At 37.2% G+C, this 21,669-nt stretch overlaps 1 protein-coding gene across 6 annotated transcripts in view; it reads left to right on the forward strand.

Annotated features, from left to right (window-relative positions):
• trpm3 (transient receptor potential cation channel, subfamily M, member 3) overlaps positions 1–21,669 on the forward strand; it is a 212,716-nt gene that overhangs the window by 11,490 nt on the left and 179,557 nt on the right. For 5 of the 6 annotated variants that reach the window (XM_051660264.1, XM_051660273.1, XM_051660288.1 and 2 more), the window contains exon 1: positions 18,757–18,993. The exons of the other annotated variant lie outside the window; for it this stretch is intronic. In XM_051660264.1, the coding sequence (XP_051516224.1) occupies positions 18,859–18,993 (135 nt within the window). In that variant the 5' untranslated portion in view covers positions 18,757–18,858. Of the gene's footprint in view, positions 1–18,756; positions 18,994–21,669 lie in introns of those variants that run through there. 6 annotated transcript variants of the gene reach the window in all.

A 21,669-nucleotide genomic window follows, 5' to 3' on the forward strand; every position in this document is an offset into this window, starting at 1 on the left:
CCAAAAATCACATAAAGGCCACATAAAAATAATCCATAATACTCCAATTGTTAAATAATTATCTTCTGAAGTGATATGACAAGTGTGGGTGAGAAACAGATCAATGTTTAAGTCCATCTTTACTATAAATCTCCACTTTCACTAACACATTCTTTCACATTTTGAAAGTGAAAGTGGAGATATATGGTAAAAAAAAAAAAGGACTTAAATATTGATCTCTTTCTCACCCACACCTATCATATCACTTCAGAAGATATTGATTAAACCACTGGAGTCTTATGGATTAATTTTTTGTGGACTTTATATGATATTTTGAGCTTCAAATGACTGGTCATCATTCACTTGCATTGTAAGGAGAAAAATCTTTGTTATTTTTATGCTGTTATGCCACATGGATGGACGGATGTTCTAGCCTTTCCATGTTTTGAAACGTTTAAAACGATTGACATGTTCGACACGTGCACTTGAACTGCTATTTATACTTCTAGTACAGTGAAATCCAGGCTAATGCGCAGACGATGCACAGAGACAAGTACATGTACTTGATGCTACAAAAATTTGGCTGCTTGCAGATAGTTCATGCAGACTGTGCTCATAACAAAATGTACGAATTTACAGGGTACCTGCGGGTCCTTAAAAAGTCTTAAAAAGTCGTAAATTCACTTTTTAATATTTAAGGCCAAAAAACTCTGAAATATCTTAAATAAAATACAAGAAGTCTTACATTTCATTTGCAGAGGTCTTACATTTTGGGACGTGAATAGAGAAGATGCTTTAAACAGCAAACTTGTGTTTTAAGTGGCTGTTAATAAATATGGTAACTGATTTGCATGCTAACAGAGCTGTTAGAGTGGTACGGGACACGCTGAGGTTGATTATGAGGTGGCTTGATTAAGTGGCTTGAAAATAATGGGTTTTCGGACTGATTAAAACCAGTAAAATGGTTTAAATCAGTTAATATTTGGTTATCAGGGTCTGAAATCCGGCGCAAGATTGCAGGTATTATGCACAATTTTAATAATTCCCGCATGTTCAACGTTTATAATGCGGGGAATTCCCGCACAATTTTATTCACTTTAACATGTAGCTGAGAATTGGTAAACCAATCCATACAGATAAACAAATTATAATAATTAGTTTCAAACTGTAGTTTCAGAATTTGTTATAAATCAGCTTTACCGACTCTCTCTCTCTCTTCCGTGCATTTAGCAGCTCATTAAACGTTTGACTTTAGTGTGAGTGTGCACAGCGAGGAAGTGGATTGTTGTTGCATATTTACTGAACTTAAGATGTTACAGATATATAAACCTTCATAAACCTGTTATCCAACATGCAAATTACATTGTACTTCGTCTCTGTAAGCGAGCAGTGCAGCAAAACTATCTCTCCTGTTTATAATCAACAAAGTGGTCAACATTGCAACTTTCAGCTGCGTGAGGTTGGAGCGGTCTAGTTTTGCCACCTTTCATATCATGGCGCTTCCTCATTACAGCACCTTTGACAAGAAAGCTGGAAAAATAGAAAAAATGCTTTGCGTAAAGCTACCAGAACTACTCACCTGCAGGGTTACATCTCTCATCTCCATCTCTCTAGAGTTCCATCTGATTTATACAGGTATTTTCTCTGCCATGTGAATCAGTCAATTTTAATAAGTATGTAATAATATACATAATAATAATAATACAATTATATAAATATTATAATAATATATATTATATAATATATTATATAATATTAATAATATACATAATATGAAAATATATTTTCATATATATTATTATAATAAATATTATAATAATATATATTATATAATATATTATATAATATTAATAATATACATAATATGAAAATATATTGCAGCGTGCATCATTTCGTGCTGTATCTTCATTCTCGTAGAGTATTTTTTCCTTTGCGATCTCTCTAGTTTATCTTGGATCTTCGTAAATGCCATCTTGTTTCGTCATGTTACCTGAACAGTTCGAGAATTTACACCGAGCCAGGAACCCGTACCCGAACCATGTCGGTGGAAAAGGGCTATGTGAGATGCTGTAATATGAGCGCTTCTGATTGGATGGTCTGTGGTTAAAAGAGACATCATTGGAGATTCATAACCTGTTATTTAGACTTTAATTAGAGTGTTCTCCTCCAGTGAGATGTAGTCTTTCCTAATTGTAATGTAAACTTATGGTGTATTTTATCTTTAAAATGTAATGTGTTTTTTTTACTCAGGTCCTCTACTGTAAGGTGAAAGGTGTTGGTTTAGTCATTAATTGGTTGCTAAAGGCTGGACGCTCTTCCCTTTAGCTCGAAAGAGTGCCACTTTGAGTTTGAGGTCATGTATTTGTGTCATTGTAGTGTCATCTGAGACTTGCTATACTGCCTTGAGCTGGGACAGAAATCAAATGAATTATAATTACAAGGAAAGAATTTAGCTCTTTTAGAGCCACATTCAGCAGATGACAACATGCTATAAAAACAATACTGAAAGATATAAAACCTTTTTTTTCTAAGAGTAAAGTAAGCTTCTTTTTTCCTTTTCTGACCTTTTTTCTAGTGGTGTATTAACCTGCATTGTGGCTATTGCTGGTCTCCAGAGGCCTGTAATTATGTCAAAAGGTTAGCTGTACTGATTATGTACTAGCCATGGGTTAATCTTGACCTCACCGAAAAATAAAACAAATTAACTATATGCAGAGCTACACTACCGGTCAAAACATTTGAAACACTTGACTGAAATGTTTCTCGTGATATTACAGATCTTTTGATCTGAAGGCGTATACTTAAATGCTTGAAATTAGTTTTGTAGACAAAAATATAATTGTGCCACCATATTAATTTATTTCATTATAAAACTAAAATGTAATAAAAAAAATTTAAAAAATGGCTTGGACCAAATAATAAAGAAAAGCAGCCAATAAGTGCCCAACATAGATGGGAACTCCTTCAATACTGTTTAAAAAGCATCCCAGCGTGATACCTCAAGAATTTGGTTGAGAAAATGTCAAGAGTACATGTCTGCAAATTCTAGGCAAAGGGTGACTACTTTGAAGATGCAAAAATATAACACAGTTTTGATTTATTTTGTATTTTGTTTAGTCACAACATAATTCCCATAGTTCCATTTATGTTATTCCATAGTTTTGATGACTTTACTATTATTCTAAAATGTGAAGAAAAAAAAATAATAATAATAATAAAGAATGAGTATGTGTTTCAAAACTTTTGACCGGTAGTGTATATCATTTTCACACATGGGACTGCATAATTTAAAAAAAATTACACATTTAATATACTTGACTGTGAAATATCATGGCACTACATTGTATTAATTAAAAACACTTTCTCTGGCAAAATAAATGTATGGAGTGAAGGAAGCTGGGACTAAGGGAGGCTAGATTTCAGTGATGGGCAGTAGCTTCGCTACAAATAGCAAAGCTATGAGCTTAACTACATTTCTGAGTAGCGAGGTGGTAGCTTCGCTAGTTTTTAAATCAAGTAGCGAAGCTATATTTTTCATTAGGTAGTGGCGTAGCTTTAACAAAAGCTACACCGCTACATCATGCTTGCACTTGGTGTTTACTATCGGCAGTTTTGAATCAGAACTAAAGATGTAAGACTCAAATTAATCGCTCATCTGAATTGGTTCTTTACAATGAATTAATCAAACGTGATAGAAAAGCAGTCTGAATCGGTTCGCAATTTAGTCAGAAAGCTCACGTGCGCTGCTGAATCATTTGGTGCACGCTCTCACTTGGCAACACGCTCACGGAATATTTTAAAATACGAAAAATAAAGATAACACTGGTTGCTGTGGATCTACAATCAAAGGACACTAAACGGGCAAATGCGTCCTGTCATTTGCCAGTGACGAAGAAGGTCTTTATTAAGTTTAACACTTGTGCAGCATTTGAGCGACTACTGCATGTAAAGATTTTTTACCACCAAAAGAGTATCAAAACATTCAGTAGTCTACACGAAAACACATAAAAAATTTACCATGGCATTACCATTTTTTTGTACCATTTTGTACATGTACTATTATCTGGGGGCACCATGTTAAGGCAAAGTTATATGAATAAGTTAATCATATTGTGATGTACCATAGTAGTACCATGGTATTCTTTGAATTATCTTGAAGCACCATGTACATTCAATTGTTTATGAACGTGGTAATCATATATCAAATTACCATGGTAGTACCATGTGCTCACACACACAAGAAATTTGGCCTCTGATCATAAGTTTCTAGTATATAAATACAACAGCTAGACACAGAATTACAGGATAAGATGAATAGTTTGTGTACGAGTTTTTATACAGGAAATGAAAGGAAATTATGTTCAAATGGGTATGGGTTTGTAGAGATAGTAGTATAAATATGAAAAATTAAATGTAAAAATAGTGATTTTTCATTTTGAACACATGGATTTGTATAGGTAGCATGTATAAATATGAATTTACATGTTTGTTTTTTTTACTTGCACATACATTTCATATTGCACCATACTGTATATTTGTATACTGTATTGCAATATACTGTACCATGGCTTAGATAAGCATCATGTGAAGTCTTTTAGATGCTTTGTCTGTGACTGTATACATCTGGCTGAAAAAAAAAGTAGCTTAAACGTACCAAGCTATTTTTGGCGTGTAGCTTGTTGTGTAACTTGCTATTTTCTCTTAAGTGTAGCTTTTAGGTTAGTTAACTAATTTTTTTGAAACTTTGGAAGTCCCCACCCTGACTGACAGCAAAAGATCAAGGCCCCCCCCCCCACCCCCAAACATAGTAACAAACAAGTGCCCCATCAAAGATTGCATCCCACTATCAGCCTAACAAGGAAGACAAGAATAATATAAAGAAGAAGGTAGGAAAGAAAAGGAAAGGATGTCAGGAGATGAAGGAAAGGAACAGAATGGAAAGGGATATGAGAGGTGGGCCACAGAAAGGAGAAGAAATGTTGTGACAGACATGGAAGGAATGCACTGCATGAGTGCGAGTTCAGAGTGATGAAAAATGCATGAAGGTTTTTCATCTAATTGATTGGACAGTCAAGAGATGAAACTGCAAACTTTTAAATGGTCAAAAGTTTGTGGTGGAGGTAAACACTGTGGTCTGTTGCCATAGTGATATCAGTCCAACTGACACACTGCTGCCTAAAGTGCAAATGTATGTGTGTGTGCATCTGTCTAGACTAGAGGGTCATACAGATGAGATCTGGAAAATAAGATGTACATTGAGGATTATGGTTAGTTTGAGCAAAGTTATTACTTTAACAATAAACAAGCAGAGGTATTATTATGACTGTATAATGATTCATTTACCACTTTTACTGACCTTACTCTGAGCTTTAGGGTCTACTGCAGCATCCGAACACATGCACCCTACAGGTATAAACATCTTGCTTTCAAGTTTGAGTGCCTTTTGTATTTTGCTGGTACACAGCCAGAGTGTGAAATGAACTGCCAGCCAATGGGCAGGTGACCTGTAAAATGTCTCGGATTAACATTTGACAAGAAATGTTGTTGCTTATAAGCAACGATGCACACTTCAAAAATACATATGTTTCTTTTTTTAAGAAACAGATGAAAGAAAAGTCATTAATGCATGTTTCTAAATCATTGTTTGTATGGACTGAATTTCGAAAAACATCAATTGACATTTATTAATTTTCTGAGACCCTAACAAAGGCCCAGTATTAAGATGTGCTTCAGGTGATCCGTTCACATGTGGTCAGCCCTAAATACAGGTCTAAACGAGGTCTAAACTTTTTGTGATCAGATCACAGAAACCACATACGAATATGGTCAAAAACACATGTGTTCACATCACATTTGAGGTGTAAACCGTTATCTGTCCTGTATGCGTCCCGGCCACAGTGAATCACCATCCCTCACCTGCCAATAAACCGCTGCGCTAAAACAAGAGCTTAAACTTTGCTGTTTATGAGCGGCTTTAAAAGGAAATAACCATCCGATCTGAACATTTTAAAAAGTGGATACATACACAATCACAAGAGTTTCACATATCTTCTTTAGTGTGTCTGATATCAACACAGACGAGAAGCATGAACACTTGAAGCTCCTTTAATACATGTAATACACTAAAATAACGGATAATTCTGCTTGACATGTTGCGTTTGTGCTTAGATTAAATTTCAACCGCATCTGGGAGAAAGAGCGCACCATTTTTTTTCGCGCTTTCTTTGTCTTTTCTGACTTTGTTGTGCTTTAATATCATGCAGGAACACACTGACATGGTGACTGATGTATGTCGTCATGAAACAGAGACCCTCCCCTCCAAATCCGAATGGTCACTGGAGACACATTTAAGTGACCAGGTGTAAACAGCTTCTGTATGTGTCTCACCTGACCACATGTGATCGGATCTCCCGAGACGCATCGTAATACCAGGTGGAAAGGGGGCCTAAGATGGACCAAAAAGAGATCCAGTCCTACTGTCAAGGCCAGTTACAGTGTTATTGCATATAAGAGGCTGGAGCTAGTTGTCAGACAGGGATGTTGTCACAAAGTGACACAAACACTTTGTTCCCTTTGTTGTCACAAAGTAAAACAAACACATTCACAAAGGCTATATCTCGTAACGATAAGATAAGATGTGTGTTTTCTTCAGCATATGTTTTGAATGTTGGTTTCAAACACCTAGTTCCAAACCCTCTTCAATTAGAAACAATTTTGTGAATTCTATCCTCCAAAGTAAATTTTAACTATCATCATATTTTTAATATAACTGTTTAGATTTACTGTGTAGTTTTAAAGATAAGCTTATATTTGTTTTGGTGGTTCTGATGGTGGTGACATTTTCCCCATATATACTGTATATTGAGTAATTTTATATATTTAAATTTTGGCTGGTAAAATTGGGCATTCCAAAAAGTGTGCACATGGAGTCATATATTATATGACAAGGTGCCCTGAAAGTAGTCAGTATATCAATGGTCTCTGACTAGTTAGGGCTAATACGTTTAGTTAAAGCTGAGTCTGCTTATGTGTTGTTGCGGTTGGTTTTTGATAGCAGCTCAATGGGCCCTGTAGGCTGATGGCTCCAGATGGGGCAGTGAGCAGGGAGAGATCAGCCAGTGGAGGTCTTCCTGAGAGAGGGAGGAGACCCAGCAGGAGACTCATCCCATCCCCTGACTCTTCCACAGCCCCACAGAGCTGCCATTATCCTCTTGCCTCCAGTGCCAGGCTCTGCATTACAGGCTTAGAAGTGACAGTGCAGTACCCTCGCTGTAAGACATGCTGATACACACACACATATGCACATATTCATACCACATGCACACTCACGTATTCAGGAACAAAATATAAATACGCTAAAACAAACTCATGTAGTACCTGTCACAAGATGCACACCTTCAATCAAATATGCCTGCAAGGGCACACACACACACACACACACACACACACACATGTTTAAGCATTCACTCATGCACATACTGTATGCACAAACAAATGCTTGTATTCACAGACACAATTACATTCGTAGAGAATATGTCTTTAATACTTACTGTACTGCAGAATTTGTACATGGTATACAATGTGATTTTAATGAATTCATACTTTTCAGAACAATTTCACGGTAGGCAATACAATGTCACTTGCTGATTGGCAGGTGGGAATTGGTTTCATATTCCCATTCATCAAATCACAAATAAAATCTGGCACTGGCACAGCAGAAGAGAATAGTTTTAACCTGAAATGTTTTTCTGTTCCCCACTGCTTCTTAACTCATCTATTTTCTTTAATACTTCCAAATTAACTAGCTACAGTGATTCTGCTGCTCCCAAGATACAGTACAAGAATGTTTTGACCTCACAGATCATTACTTTGAATTGGCTTTTGTAAATGAATTGGCTTTTGTAAATGAACTGGCTTTTGTAAATGGACTATATAAGATCAAACATAATCAAGGTTAGTATTGATTAATGTTGCATTTGTAAATTCTACTTGATAAAGCTTTGTAGCAAGGATCAGATAAAGCTGTGAGATTTCAATTAAATTCTCTTTAAGTTGCAAGTCTTCTCCCTCAATCATTTACATTTAAGGCATTAAGCAAGTGTTATTATCCAGAGCGAATACAAAATGTGCTTAAATCATCTCAAGCTTGCAAACTGAAAAACCCTCTGCACTGTTGTTTTGTAAGAATTACATTTTACTTGGTATCCCCATTGTTCCAAGAACACTATATTTTCTCTAAGTCTTTTCCTTGGGCTTACACATTTTCAGTCACAAGTGGTAGGTCAAAGTCTAATTCAGTAATTATTCCCATTAGAGTGAATGTCTATTTAACATGTGATATATAAGTGATACTAGCACAAAAATAAAATAAATAAACACTACTACATAATGGGCCTGAATACATTTTCGATGTTTGTTTTGATCTTTATGAAAAGAGTCGGGATACTTAAGGTTTATTACTTTCTATATAAAATAAAATGTTCTACTGCTGCAGTTCTGTCTCTCATTTCCCATGTGTTTGATGCAAATATTTTGAATGTTTTGCGGTCTCTTACAAACAGTATACGTATGAATAGTCTGTTTTTATAGAAAGATATTTCGGACACATCCTCACCTCATGGAACATGAAGCTGGAGATATCACAAAATTCATGGTCCCTCTAGTGGTTATTTCTGGAGATGTAGGCTACTGCTGCCTTTATTTGACTGCCTTATTCTTCTTGCTTGAACTCTAAAAAGCATCAGACATGTTACTTGTTTAATTCCCTTATATACAATGTTATATTTTTGTACAAAATTTAAAATCAATTGTAAACATTACATCTAAATCTACAATGTAAATTTAATTTTGGATTAATTTCCATCAAGCCTGTAATACAATGAAGCAAGAACGCAGTAAATCCTTACAATGAACATTAAAGTAAAAATGTGAAATAATCCTGATAGAGAAACATAGTATTTTCTTCAGAATGCTCACTGAATGCACTACACAACCTGGAGAATGAGAAGATGAGGTTGTTGCATGCTGAAGGTTTATGCAAGGTACCAATAAACATAATTTTAGTTTGAAATGTGTCCTGAAATACAGCTTGTTCAGCAGAAGTTTTAACATTTCCCATTTTGTGTAACGGTCTTATAAATGATACAATGGATACCTGGATATTGGGAGAGTCATAGAGTGGATCAACTCTTCACCGTATTAGGCCGTGTTGGGCTCAGGAGAACTAAAAATGCACGGAGCTGGAGACAAGGGAGGTTTGAAGTTGCCCTGTAAGGAAGATTGAAGACCATTTGTCTCATTCTGAATCATCTGCAGGATTTTGAATTGCGCATGCAGGATGGTCAGCCAACATAGCATTGCAATAGTCCAGACTTTAGATGACAATATTCTGGAAAAAAAGCTGTGCAGAAGCTCTGCTTCTGGCCTACATTTCCTGATGTTGTAGAGTGCAAATCTGTGTGATTGGGTAATCATTGTGATGCAGTTAGCCAGATAAAGCAGTAGGCCTACTTCCAGGTTTCTGGGTGCCATTAATGTGGTCCACCTATACTGCGTTATTGTGCTGAATTCTTATATTAAGTGAAAGAAAAGGAGCTCTGTGTTAGGTTGAGTTGAAGGTGGCATTCTGTCATCCAGGTCGAGAAAGTTCTTCTGCTGAAATTGGTCTGTGCTTTTTGAAATTCGAATCAGTGCCCCCAGTGGCGGAAACTGGAAGTGTGGTTAAACGTATGGGCATGTGTGTGCTCTAGTTCCTGGTTAAAATGTCCACAGAGTGGTACCCAAAGTGTGTTGATGTAATACAGACAAAAAGAATGTATATTTTATACACTGTTGATTTAAGGTGTTAATTTGGTGCGATTAATTCAATAAAAAATAAAATGTTAAAAAATTAACGCAATCAATTATGCCCACTGACACTGATAAATTCCCAAATAAAAGTATGGATTTTCCTACCATACAAGCAATTCCAGCTTCAAGTACATTAGTTTTTACGGGCCGCACCAATAGATGGCAGCGCGCCTCTACTTTTATCTTGACACGGCGTCCTAAAATGCAGCGTTTATGACGGTGAACACAAGTGAAATGCTCCAAATGTGTCCGCCTGGTACACACATGTACATAGAGCGACAATTAAAAATTGTGCAGACGGAATGCAAAAACGTGTGAGAACTGGATATCAAAGTGTGGTTTCTGTGGCAGCTGACACTTAACTTTTGCAGAAAGAGGATGATCTGGAGGCATCTCTCACAGCAGAGCAATTTCCATGAAATGGATGCTTTTGAAGCCTGATTGACATCCAGTAGGTTGTTCTGAGAGAAAATAGTGGGGACCTGATTGAAAACAATAAACAATAGTTTTCCAGTAGTGTAGGACTGACTTTAGGCTTTTTTTTCATCCCCTTTTTCTCCCAATTTGGAATGCCCAATTCCCACTACATCTTAGTAGGTCCTCGTGGTGGCACGGTTACTCACCTCAATCTGGGTGGTGGAGGACAAGTCTCAGTTGCCTCTGCTTCTGAGACAGTCAATCTACACATCTTATTACGTGGCTCGTTGTGCATGACACCGCGGAGTCTCTGCATATGGAGCTCATGCTACACTCCACGATCCACGCACCCCATTGAGAGCGAGAACCACTAATCGCGACCACGACGAGGTTACCCTATGTGCGCAACCCTTGACAATAAGAGGAAATTACTTGCATTTGCAACCAAATTTTGCGCTATTCAACTAAAATGTATATTTAGCAACTGGCTGGTAAATGTATAGATTTCACTCACCAGTAATTTTGTAGTATAGTGGTGGATTATTAAGATGCAAAAACCTTCCACTGTGTGTTTTTTTGGGGGGAGGATTTTATCCCCTTTTCTCCCCAATTTGGAATGCCCAATTCACAATGCGCTCTAAGTCCTCGTGGTGGCGTAGTAACTCGCCTCAATCCGGGTGGCGGAAGACGAATCTCAGTTGAGATTGTCAATCCATGCATTTTATCACATGGTTTGTTGAGTGCATTACCGTGGAGACCTAGAGCGTGTGGAGGCTTCACACTATTCTCCTCGGCATCCACGCACAACTCACCACGCGCCTCACTGAGAGCGAGAACCACATTATAGCAACCCCGAGGAGGTTAACCCAATGTGACTCTACCCACCCTAGCAACCGGGCCAACTGGTTGCTTAGGGAGCCTGACTGGAGTCACTCAGCATGCCCTGTATTCGAACTTGCAACTCAGGTGTGGTAGTCAGCATCTTTACTTGCTGAGCTACCCAGGCCCCCACACTGCGTGTTATGAGTAAAAATTGTTCCATGAAATGCGTGTCCAAAAACAAGATACATGTGACCCATTTGTCTCTTTTAAAATCCTTATTGTTCTCTACAGTCAGCTGTTGATTAAAAAAAAAACAACATTAACATGCGCTCATCTGCAGATGCTCTTTACAGAAATGCTGGTTTTGTTAAAGAGACAGTACCGCTTTTAGCACGTGTTCAACAAATCAATGTAAATACTTGTATAAAGTACAAATTATGCAATTACACAATAAACATGTAACAAAAATTATATATGAAATGTAATATCTTATTGATTAAATACATGGATCTGATCATTTTTAAAAAGCCAAAATATGACAAAATGATGAAAAGCTATTAAAAATTAGGGGTGTAAAAAAATATTGTATCGTATTGTATCGTACGATACGACGCTCACGATTAAATACCATATGTATCGTATGATACATAAACAAACATTATAGTGTTATTAAAACTAAGCAGCACAACACTGAGAGCTGCGAAACAATCTCTGCGGTGAGGCGGCGCTAAGCGCTCACAGGAAAAACAGAGCATCATATGTTCAGTACATAGGAGTGACGATCGGTGGCAAACAGCAAGTAGATTGTAAATAATTTTTTGTATCGTAACAAGACATTTGTGTATCATTACATGCCTAATTAAAATATAATTATTAAAATTAATATTTTCTTAATGTACCTAGTTAAAAGGTCCCCAGTATAATTAACAGCATTAGCTGGGAGAAAATGTCTTTCATATGTAAGCAAAAGGGACATTACTGTATAACTGAAAATTACCCATATGAATTGATATCGAATCGAATTGGAAACAAATCGAGAGCTTGTGAAGCAAGTCGGGAAATCTGTATTTTTAGTACCCAACCCAGGCTTTGGCCGCCTCTACCAAGATGAAAATAACGCCCCTTCCGAGAAACTGAACTTCTGTTCTGGGATTGTGTTTTCTCTGCTTCTGGCCTTCGTACAGACTCCGATCATTACATTTTCACTTGCTCTTGACTTGTTTGGTCTGGCTTTGCCTGTGCCAGCTCTTTTGAATAAGCCTTTTTACTCTGCTACTGGACTGTTTCATCATTTGTGCTCATTGTTTCAAATCTGCATTTATCAGATACATTTTTAGTTGAAGATTTGTTTTTAGAGTGATATAAATGTCTAGAGATTAATATTTTGAATAACTTCAACATGTTTTTTGTAAGTCATTTTATATATAAAAAATCTGATAAAAAAAGCGATATTTGGAAATCATTTTAATAGTTGTTTTGAGCTGCATGTTGAAGAATGGTGTGGTAATTTGCAGCACATCATATTCTACAGAATATCCAGTGCCCTATAATAGGCCAGTTAGCGTTTGCACAAAATGTAACTAGAATTCAGATAGTTTCCCCTAGGATACAGTATATTTTGGTGCTTTGGGGACATTTGTGGAAGGTTTTTTTTTTTTTTTTTAGGGGTGCTTACTGTTGGTCTGGATCTTTGTGTATAAAAATGCCATTTTGGAACTTTAAGTCCCTGTGAGGGAATTGTTTCCTACCCAAAGTTTATATAGATATAATATAGTGGAAATTGTAAATTACTTTAACTTAATAAAAAGAATATCAATGCTTTTAATAATAATAAAATGAATAAGGAAAAGCTGCATCAATAAGGTGCCATATTCACCAGGTCAGTAAAGAGGTGCCTGGATTTGTTTTATGTGATGGCCATCTAGTGTTTGTATTGATGCATCACACAAAGGAACCTGTCTTAGTGCTCAAAGTGATTATACAGAAGAAAATGAACAAGTGGAGATAAATTAGTACATAAAAATGAGGCAACTGAATAAGACTTGAGGAGATTTACATATGAATAAAAGGGGGTAAAGACTCACTGCAGGATAAATATGGTATGAATGAAAATAAAAAATCAGACAAGGGATGAGACATCAGGAAGATTGCATTATAGTCTGATGAAATGCCTTTTGTCCCAGCTGTGAACATTCATGCATCATTAGCATAAGTAGCTAATGATAATGGGTACTGAATAATTGTCTATGGAAAAAAGAAAACAATAAGACTCTACGATTCTAACATACTCACAGTAAGTTTCATATACAGTATGGGCAGAAAAGGCTGAAATTGAATAATACATCAGCAAGAACATGTATGTGCATCCTTTTCAAGTGGAGCCTTGACAATAGAGCACAGATACATACTCTTTAGTTAGAAAACTCTGATATATGAGGCAGATTATGAATAATTACTGGCTCTCTCTGAAACTAAAGAAAGCAAATGGCTCAATATCGTGATAACCAAGGGCCGTTTGATTTTGCTGCCCACAACTGCACAGCATCCATTACAATAAACACAATTTCTGCTGCTCTAACAAGCATGCATTGTACATAATTAGAGCTACTGGTGAGTACAAAAGAGATACAAATATGATATTGGTGTACCAGTAGTTGTTATAATGCACTGGAAATGTACGGGTTTTAAACAAGTATACTGTATATAGGGGAAAAGTATTAGGAAAGATAGAACAAAGGACAGTTTTTCTTAAGAAAAACTGACCATGCAAAATCAGTTGTGTATGGATTTTTATGAATTTTACCAACATGAAGGGTGTAAAGACCCAACATCCAGCAGAGATTAAAGGGTGATATTTTGGAGCATTGAATTCTATGACTGTTTCAAATTGGTTGGGACTGCAATGCTCCTGAACTAATAAGACTCTCATTAATGAGACAGATCTCACTCTGTCATCCCTTCTGAATAATGATCAGAAATGTTCCATCCTGTAGGATCATCCTATTACAGACTTAATAATGGAGCAGTTTTGATAAAAAGTAGCTCTTGGTATTATAGTCTGGGTATTAAAAGCACTGCTGGTCAAAATCCTCTCTAAAAAAAAATTTTTTTTTTTTTTTTTTTTTGGCCCTGGAAAGACTTTTATTACTGCAGAACTGCTGAAAAGATTGGTATATTTCCTCCTCTGTGTAACTGATATTAGTGTTACATTTTATTCATGTCATATTCTTCATTTTGACTGTGAATAAGCAAGGTCTGTATATCTTAGCATATATTACTAAACCCTCACAATGTAGGCAGCTATCAACCATTATTTTACAGTAAATCACTGCAGATCTATCCTAAAACTGTCCGAGGGTTGTCAATATCTTGTGTACATGTGTTAACATACATTCCTGAGGTCATTCAACACCTCACGTACACTCATGTATGTACAGATGTATTTGCGTGCACATAAAGAGATTCTGAAATACACTAACAAATTGTAGCACATATTTGTCACTCCACTGTTTTGCGACAACAAGTTAGTGACATGTAAACTGCAGTATTTGATTGCTTTTGTGTAGGTCATGAAGTAATTGCTGCTGTGCTTTGCTTGTTTGTGTGTGTGTGTGTGTGTGTGTGTGTGTGTGTGTGTGTGTGTGTGTGTGTATGTGTGTGTGCATGTACATGTGTATAATGAAGAGCTGGCCGTGATTGCATTACACAGATGCTGTGTGATGCATGCTAAGTTAAAATAAATGCTGCTGGTTAAGTGGTTGAGTAGATTGTCCTCTTGCCATAAGATACTTTCACTTCTCACCAGTGTAAAAGAGGTCCAGGGTTTTGGCGTTTGAATTTATAAATAGCATCAGGGCTTGTCTGGTCGCATCCACAAATATGTCATTAACTGTTTTTCCTCAGTATGATTAGTATTTAGGGGGCACGATTCATTTGATCCTAAAACTCAGTTGTGTATTATAGACTTCTTGAAATAAAGCAGAGTGCCCTCTCGATGTAAATTCTTGTTTCAGTTCTATTTGATGCTTATACAGTTTTTGGGTTAAAGGCATATGGAAAAGCATTTAGATTGGTGCAATTAACAAGCAACCAATACCATAATATATTTTTATGTTTATATTAACCAAATAACATCACATTTATGTCAATTTATGCCTTTTAAAAAAAAATGTGTTTACAATGTTTGTCAAATAGTAGCTACATTAATACAGTAACAAGCATATTTAGTGTATTTTTTATTTGTCACTACTGCTAGCTGTTTTTTTTTTTTTTTTTTGGCAATTATTATTCACCTACTTTTTGGACCATTAGTCAACAAATGATTGTTAAACACTGCAGGTGAAATGAAGGTCATAGGCACAGAGGTGCACCTTTAATTTAACCGAGCTGAGTGCTGATTTGCAGACTGGTTGCAAACATGGTTGACGGGTATAGAGTGCAGTTTGGTTTCGGAAGTAAAAATGAATGGGATAGGGGACTTGATTATTAACTAAATATTATAAACCTTTGAAGACAGACCTGCCATGAGCTCAGAGGTTGTTAATCGATGGTATATGCTTCTGATGAAGCCATCAGCCCATATAACATTTATTAAATTAGCAGATGCTTTTATCCAAAGCGACTTACAAATGAGGAATGACACAACAGAATACAACAGAAATTATTCATCTTAAGGAGGCAGTAATATGAAAAGTGTTTTAATACAAAGTTGAACATTGCTCAGGGAATCACAAGTAAAGAGGAAGGTGAGAGACAGTGGTAAAAGAATGAATTGAGAATATATATATATATATATATATATATATATATATATATATATATATATATATATATATATATATATATTATTTATTTATTTTTTTTAAAGAAGAAAGAATAGAGTTATTGCATTAGTAGGATTGAATGATCACGAAAGAGATGCATCTTTAGATGTTAGACAATCAGTGGCTTGGTGGAGTTTGGCAGGTGATCTGCCGGCGAGGAACAGTTGAAATGAAAGTTTGGAAATTGATTTTGTACCTCTGTGAGATGGCACCACGAGGCGCCTTTCACCGACTGATCGTAAGCTTGTGGATGGCACATAGACTTAAAGTAGCGAGTGTAGATAGGGGGATGTGGAGCCAGTGGTAGTTCTGTAAACAAGCATCAATGCCTTGAACTTGATGTGAGCAGCCACTGGCAACCAGTGCAGCTTAATGAAGAGAGGCATGACTTTCACTCTCTTGGGCTCGTTGAAGACCAATCGTGCCACCACGTTCTGCATCAACTGTGGAGATTTGACTGTACATGCAGGAAGTCCTGCCAGAAGAGCATTGCAGTAGTTCAGTCTAGATATAACAAGAGCGTGGACATGGAGTTGTGTAGTATGCTCAGATGTTATACACAGCAAATCATATAAGCCATCAGTACTTATAATCAACAAAATTAAATCGAAAGTTTTATATTTTTCCATCATTTTTAATTCGATTGCGTCATTCGCAATGCTTCATGGGATTGTAGTTCAATCCCTCATTAAAGACATTAAGTACACAGTCTGATTTTTAAATACTTTTTTGCTTCAAATCAAAGTTTATGATGTTGTGATTGGTTGGTTTGGTTTCAACTCTCTTATGAAATTATTATTTTATTATCAATTATTTTATGAAATCCCTATGGAAAAAATGAATGTGAAAAATACTCCCAGAACCATGATGGCTGAAATGTTGGGCAGGCACGGTTGCGCGGTTATTATCCCATTTACAATGAAATCACTCATTTATAGTGCTAAGACACTGCCACCTCTCATTTCACTATTTACTTGCATTTCTCTGCTATCCCCTCTCTTTCATGCCACGATTTTGGGCCTTTATAAGAATGCAAATTGAGGTAATAGACATGCTGCTGAACTTTGTCCTCCGGTGTCACTATTGGATTTTGGTTGAATAAAAATAATTGTGTGTTGACCTAATGCTACAGTACGTTTCGTCTTCATACAGAGTTATTGTGAATGGTGGTTAATCTCCTTTCTCAAAAAATCGGTGAAATTTTTTTACTAAATTGTACATTCTCTGCGTGAGAGTGAAGTAAAATATCGCAAAACTGCTGAATACCCCCCCCCCCCATAGAAACACATGACATATTGTTATTATTGTAATGTAATTTGTGATAAATACGAACATGTACAGTCTTTATGCTCTCCAAATCTCTATATCTCTGGGAGCATATTGCTTGTGTTGTCAGATCTGATAAGAGGACAAACCTCTCTCCTCATACCTGCACATTTAACCTGATCTCACTCTGACATGAGTAAACAGAGGTTGCTATGGATACACACCTTGCCTTGAAGAGTTGCATAATCTTCTCGCCATCTCAATGTACCTTGAGTGACAGGAGAAGCTTGCTTCCGAGGAGAAAGCAGGAAGAGGAGGAGCTTCTCAGTTTGGTACTTAGTATTCCAAACAGATCTCCATGACATCTCTCACATCTGCATGGCCAGGTGACGTCTGTGGAGAGTGAGGATTGATTGTTGAGCTTCATTATCACAGTCTTGCTCCTCAGAGATGCCAACCTGGTGACAGCAATACACGCCAACTCTGTGCGTGCATTTGCATTACTTTCTCCGCATTTCTTTCTCTCTCTCTCTCTCTCTCTCTCTCTCTTTATACTGCACCATTCATTTGCTTAAACACTTCTCCCCTAGGGAGATTATTTCCTGGAACGTTTCAGAGACAGTAGCAGACTATATAACAAACACTGCATTATTAAAGTCATCAAATGGAAGGGGAGTATTTAAATCCAGTGCACTGAAAAGCAAAAAGGAAAAGGCATTTTTTTAGCCCCCCTCCCTCTACTCCATTATCCTGGTGATGGTCAGTGCGTCATATGTTTTGAGAGGATGGAGAGTGCAAGGACGGAGGAGGAAGGCAGTGGAGGAGGAGGGGACTTCATAGCAGGAGAGATAAAAGGGGGAATAGAGGAGAACAGGTCAGAGGAGTGCAGATAGAAGACACAGGGTGTAATTCAGGGATATATTTCAGTTTCTGTAATCTTTTCATTTGTGACCTCAAAGACCTAAGCAGGAAAAGAGTAAGATAGGGTGGAATAAAAAAAATGTCATTAAAATTATTTTAAAATCCAGTGATTTTTAAAATTTAACATTCAATTATCGCTCATTGATTTCATCACTTAAACTTCACTGCACCTCTCAACCACATTCTAAATCATGAGCTCCCTTATTTTGTGTCTTTTGTATTTTTCTTCTCTTTGTCAGTTCATACTGTCATTCATGTTGTTTTATTTCATCCATGTCTTTCCTATCCTCCCCTTTTTTCCCTTTAATCTCTCTCCCTCTTTTTTCTCTCTCTCTCTTTGCTCTCTCTCTCTCTCTCTCTCTCTCTTTGCTCTCTCTTTCTCTCTCTCTCTCTCACATGGTTCTTCAAGACAGAGCAGCGCTGCTCTACATCACAGCTTCTGTTTCCCGCTCTCCTCTGCTCTCCTCCTCTCCACCTCACTCCTCTTTCTCTCTGTTTCTCTCCACTTTTTTAGACCGCATGCTCCCTGTCATTTCTAGCACTGTTGGGTCTGTGTGGCTGTTGCTGCCGCTGGAAGTGGACCCGGACACCCTGTATGGTCTGAAGGTGTTTTCCCAACCCTGTGGATCTGTGGGGAGGGGAGGGAGGGCAGGGAGGGGGTGCAGGTGAAGGGCTTTGGTGAGAGAAAACAGGTTGTGCGGCTTTGCGGTAGGCTGAGAAGGGTCATGCTTCATGAGTTAAGTGGATTTTGGACAGATACCCCTTGCACATCGCCGCCCCAATGTGGGGTCCTTTTCCGGATGGCGGGAACGTCAGGCCAGGAGCGATGAACCAACTGGATGCTCCACGGCCACTCAACTGGACCATCAGGAAACTGTGCCATGCAGCATTTCTTCCCTCTGTGCGCCTGCTAAAGGTACTACTGGAATGGGCAAATGGGGGGAGGAAGGAAAAAATTATAGTTGTATGTAGTTTATTACTGGAGGATGATAGAAGATATTTTAAAAGATGTCATTTTGGCTTGCACTGATAGAATTGGTTGTTGATAAAGAGAATGTTGAACAAAAAGACTAGGCTTACACTGGTAGAATTAGTTGATGAAAAGAGAGAAATGTTGGACAAAAAGGCTAGATAAATTAAGACAGGTCAAGCATTCTAAATAAATTTTTTCCACAGATTTTGAGTTTATCTGATGCATTGTTCCTAATGAGGACTGTAACTGATTCTCTGGGACTTATTCTCATTAAAGCATCAAGCTCAAAACGACATTCGTCCACTCTGAAATTCAGAACAAGAAGTGCTCTTCATAGGAGCTTTCTTGCAGTGTTGTACCAGCAAACTTCTCTGTCTTATTTGATATTGGCAGGTACTCCACTCATGTGGAAGTACATTGTCAGAGCCTGAAGTGCCGAGGTCTATCAGATAAATTAAAAATTGCATCACATGGTGTACAATAATTACTATTAGCCTCTCTAGAGTCACGCTTTATTGCTTGCCCGCAAATAAATGTGAACTTGCACCTTTTTTTTATTTTTATTTTTTATGGGTAGGATTTGTACGACATCACCAACATTGCATTTCACATAAATCAAAAACCTATAAATTAAATGTTAAAAAAAAGATTATAATTACCTTCATTGTGATGTTTTACACAGAGGTGTGAACTAATAAGAAGTAATGAAGGTTTACTGTGCACTTGGGGCCATGTTAGTTGCTTTATGACTTAGAAAAAGATTCTGAGAGATCTGGGGCGATAGTATAGTAAATAACCTACCAATTGCAAAAAAAAAAAAAAAGTGAATTCAGTGTCATTTCACATAGGATTATAGTGGGTTATATTACATATTCAATTTTCTGCTAGTATTATAGTAATAGTGAGTGTAGAACGGTCACAGTGCTTACCCAGTTATGTTCTGCACATTCAGGAGTGAAAACCTCCCTGGGTCATGACTCATAATGTTATGAGTAGATAATTATCTTCTGGGTTCAGTGTCTGGAGGTGTGGTGTTAGAGAGAATTGTTACAGAAGGCTCTGATGTTGTGTCATGAGCTGTATTTTGCACAGTTGTTCTGGCTGTGAAAAGCAGAGGACTGGAGCCTATTCATAGCTGTAAGTTCATGAGTGTTTTTTTTTTAGTAAACAGCACCTTTCTGCTTGCAAATGTCAATAATAAATGTATGAGTTCTGCTAGTGTTTTGTATAATACATTTCCATTGCTGACTTACAAAACTATGGTGGGCGAGAATTAAGATTGATCATTGTAACAGTATATTAACAGTAATATTTGACCTCTACATTGACCTTTCAGGTCAGCGTTATTGATTGCATGGTGTTATTGATTGCATCAGAGGGCATATGTGCCTTTAAATGGCTACTGGCAGATACTCTTTCCCTTTTGAAAAGAGGTCCAAGCTGGTTTATGCTGGTTTTGTGCTGGTCTTGCTGATGGATGAGCATAGCCATGATGTTCACCAAAAGAATATGCAGGTCTACTAGCTTAACCAGAAAGACCATGCTAGTTAACCAGCATAAAGCACCCTGAACCAGTACAGAAATTTGTGTTGGTTTGAGCTGGTCTTTTCAGCAGGGCTGTAGGTGACTGACCAGAACAAGAGAAGGTTACAGGGGTTGGATTCATAGAAGACTGGTGCCCTACATATGGGATTTTCTTTCTGTTTTCAGCAATGAGTCAACAGCTGTATGTTTGTCCAGCTCTGCTAAGGTGTAATTTGTCAATAAAGCATTGGTTTGTATTGCATGGGTGTACACATGAGAAGGTGGAGGTGTATTGCACTGTTTGTGCAAGTAATGTTGTGTGTGTGTGTATTTGTATATATATACAAATACACACACACACATATATATATATATATATATATATATATATATACAGTGGTGTGAAAAAGTGTTTGCCCCCTTCCTGATTTCTTATTTTTTTGCATGTTTGTCACACTTAAATGTTTCAGATTATGAAACAAGTTTAAATATTAGTCAAAGATAACACAAGTAAACACAAAATGCAGTTTTTAAATGAAGGTTGTTATTATTAAGGGAAAACAAAATCCAAACCTACATGGCCCTGTGTGAAAAAGTGTTTGCCCCACCTGTTAAAACATAACTTAACTGTGGTTTATCACACCTGAGTTAAATTTCTCTAGCCACACCCAGGCCTGATTACTGCCACACCTGTTCTCAATCAAGAAATCACTTAAATAGGACCTGCCTGACAAAGTGAAGTAGACCAAAAGATCTTCAAAAGCTAGACATCATGCCGAGATCCAAAAAAATTCAGGAACAAATGAGAAAGAAAGTAATTGAGATCTATCAGTCTGGAAAAGGTTATAAAGCCATTTCTAAAGCTTTGGGACTCCAGAGAACCACAGTGAGAGCCATTATCCACAAATGGCGAAAACATGGAACAGTGGTGAACCTTCCCAGGAGTGGCCGGCCGACCAAAATTACCCCAAGAGCGCTGCGACGACTCATCCAAGAGGTCACAAAAGACCCCACAACAACATCCAAAGAACTGCAGGCCTCACTTGCCTCAGTTAAGGACAGTGTTCATGACTCCACCATAAGAAAGAGACTGGG

Source organism: Myxocyprinus asiaticus, chromosome 3 (assembly GCF_019703515.2).
Source record: "Myxocyprinus asiaticus isolate MX2 ecotype Aquarium Trade chromosome 3, UBuf_Myxa_2, whole genome shotgun sequence".
In the NCBI taxonomy this organism is placed as follows: domain Eukaryota; kingdom Metazoa; phylum Chordata; class Actinopteri; order Cypriniformes; family Catostomidae; genus Myxocyprinus; species Myxocyprinus asiaticus.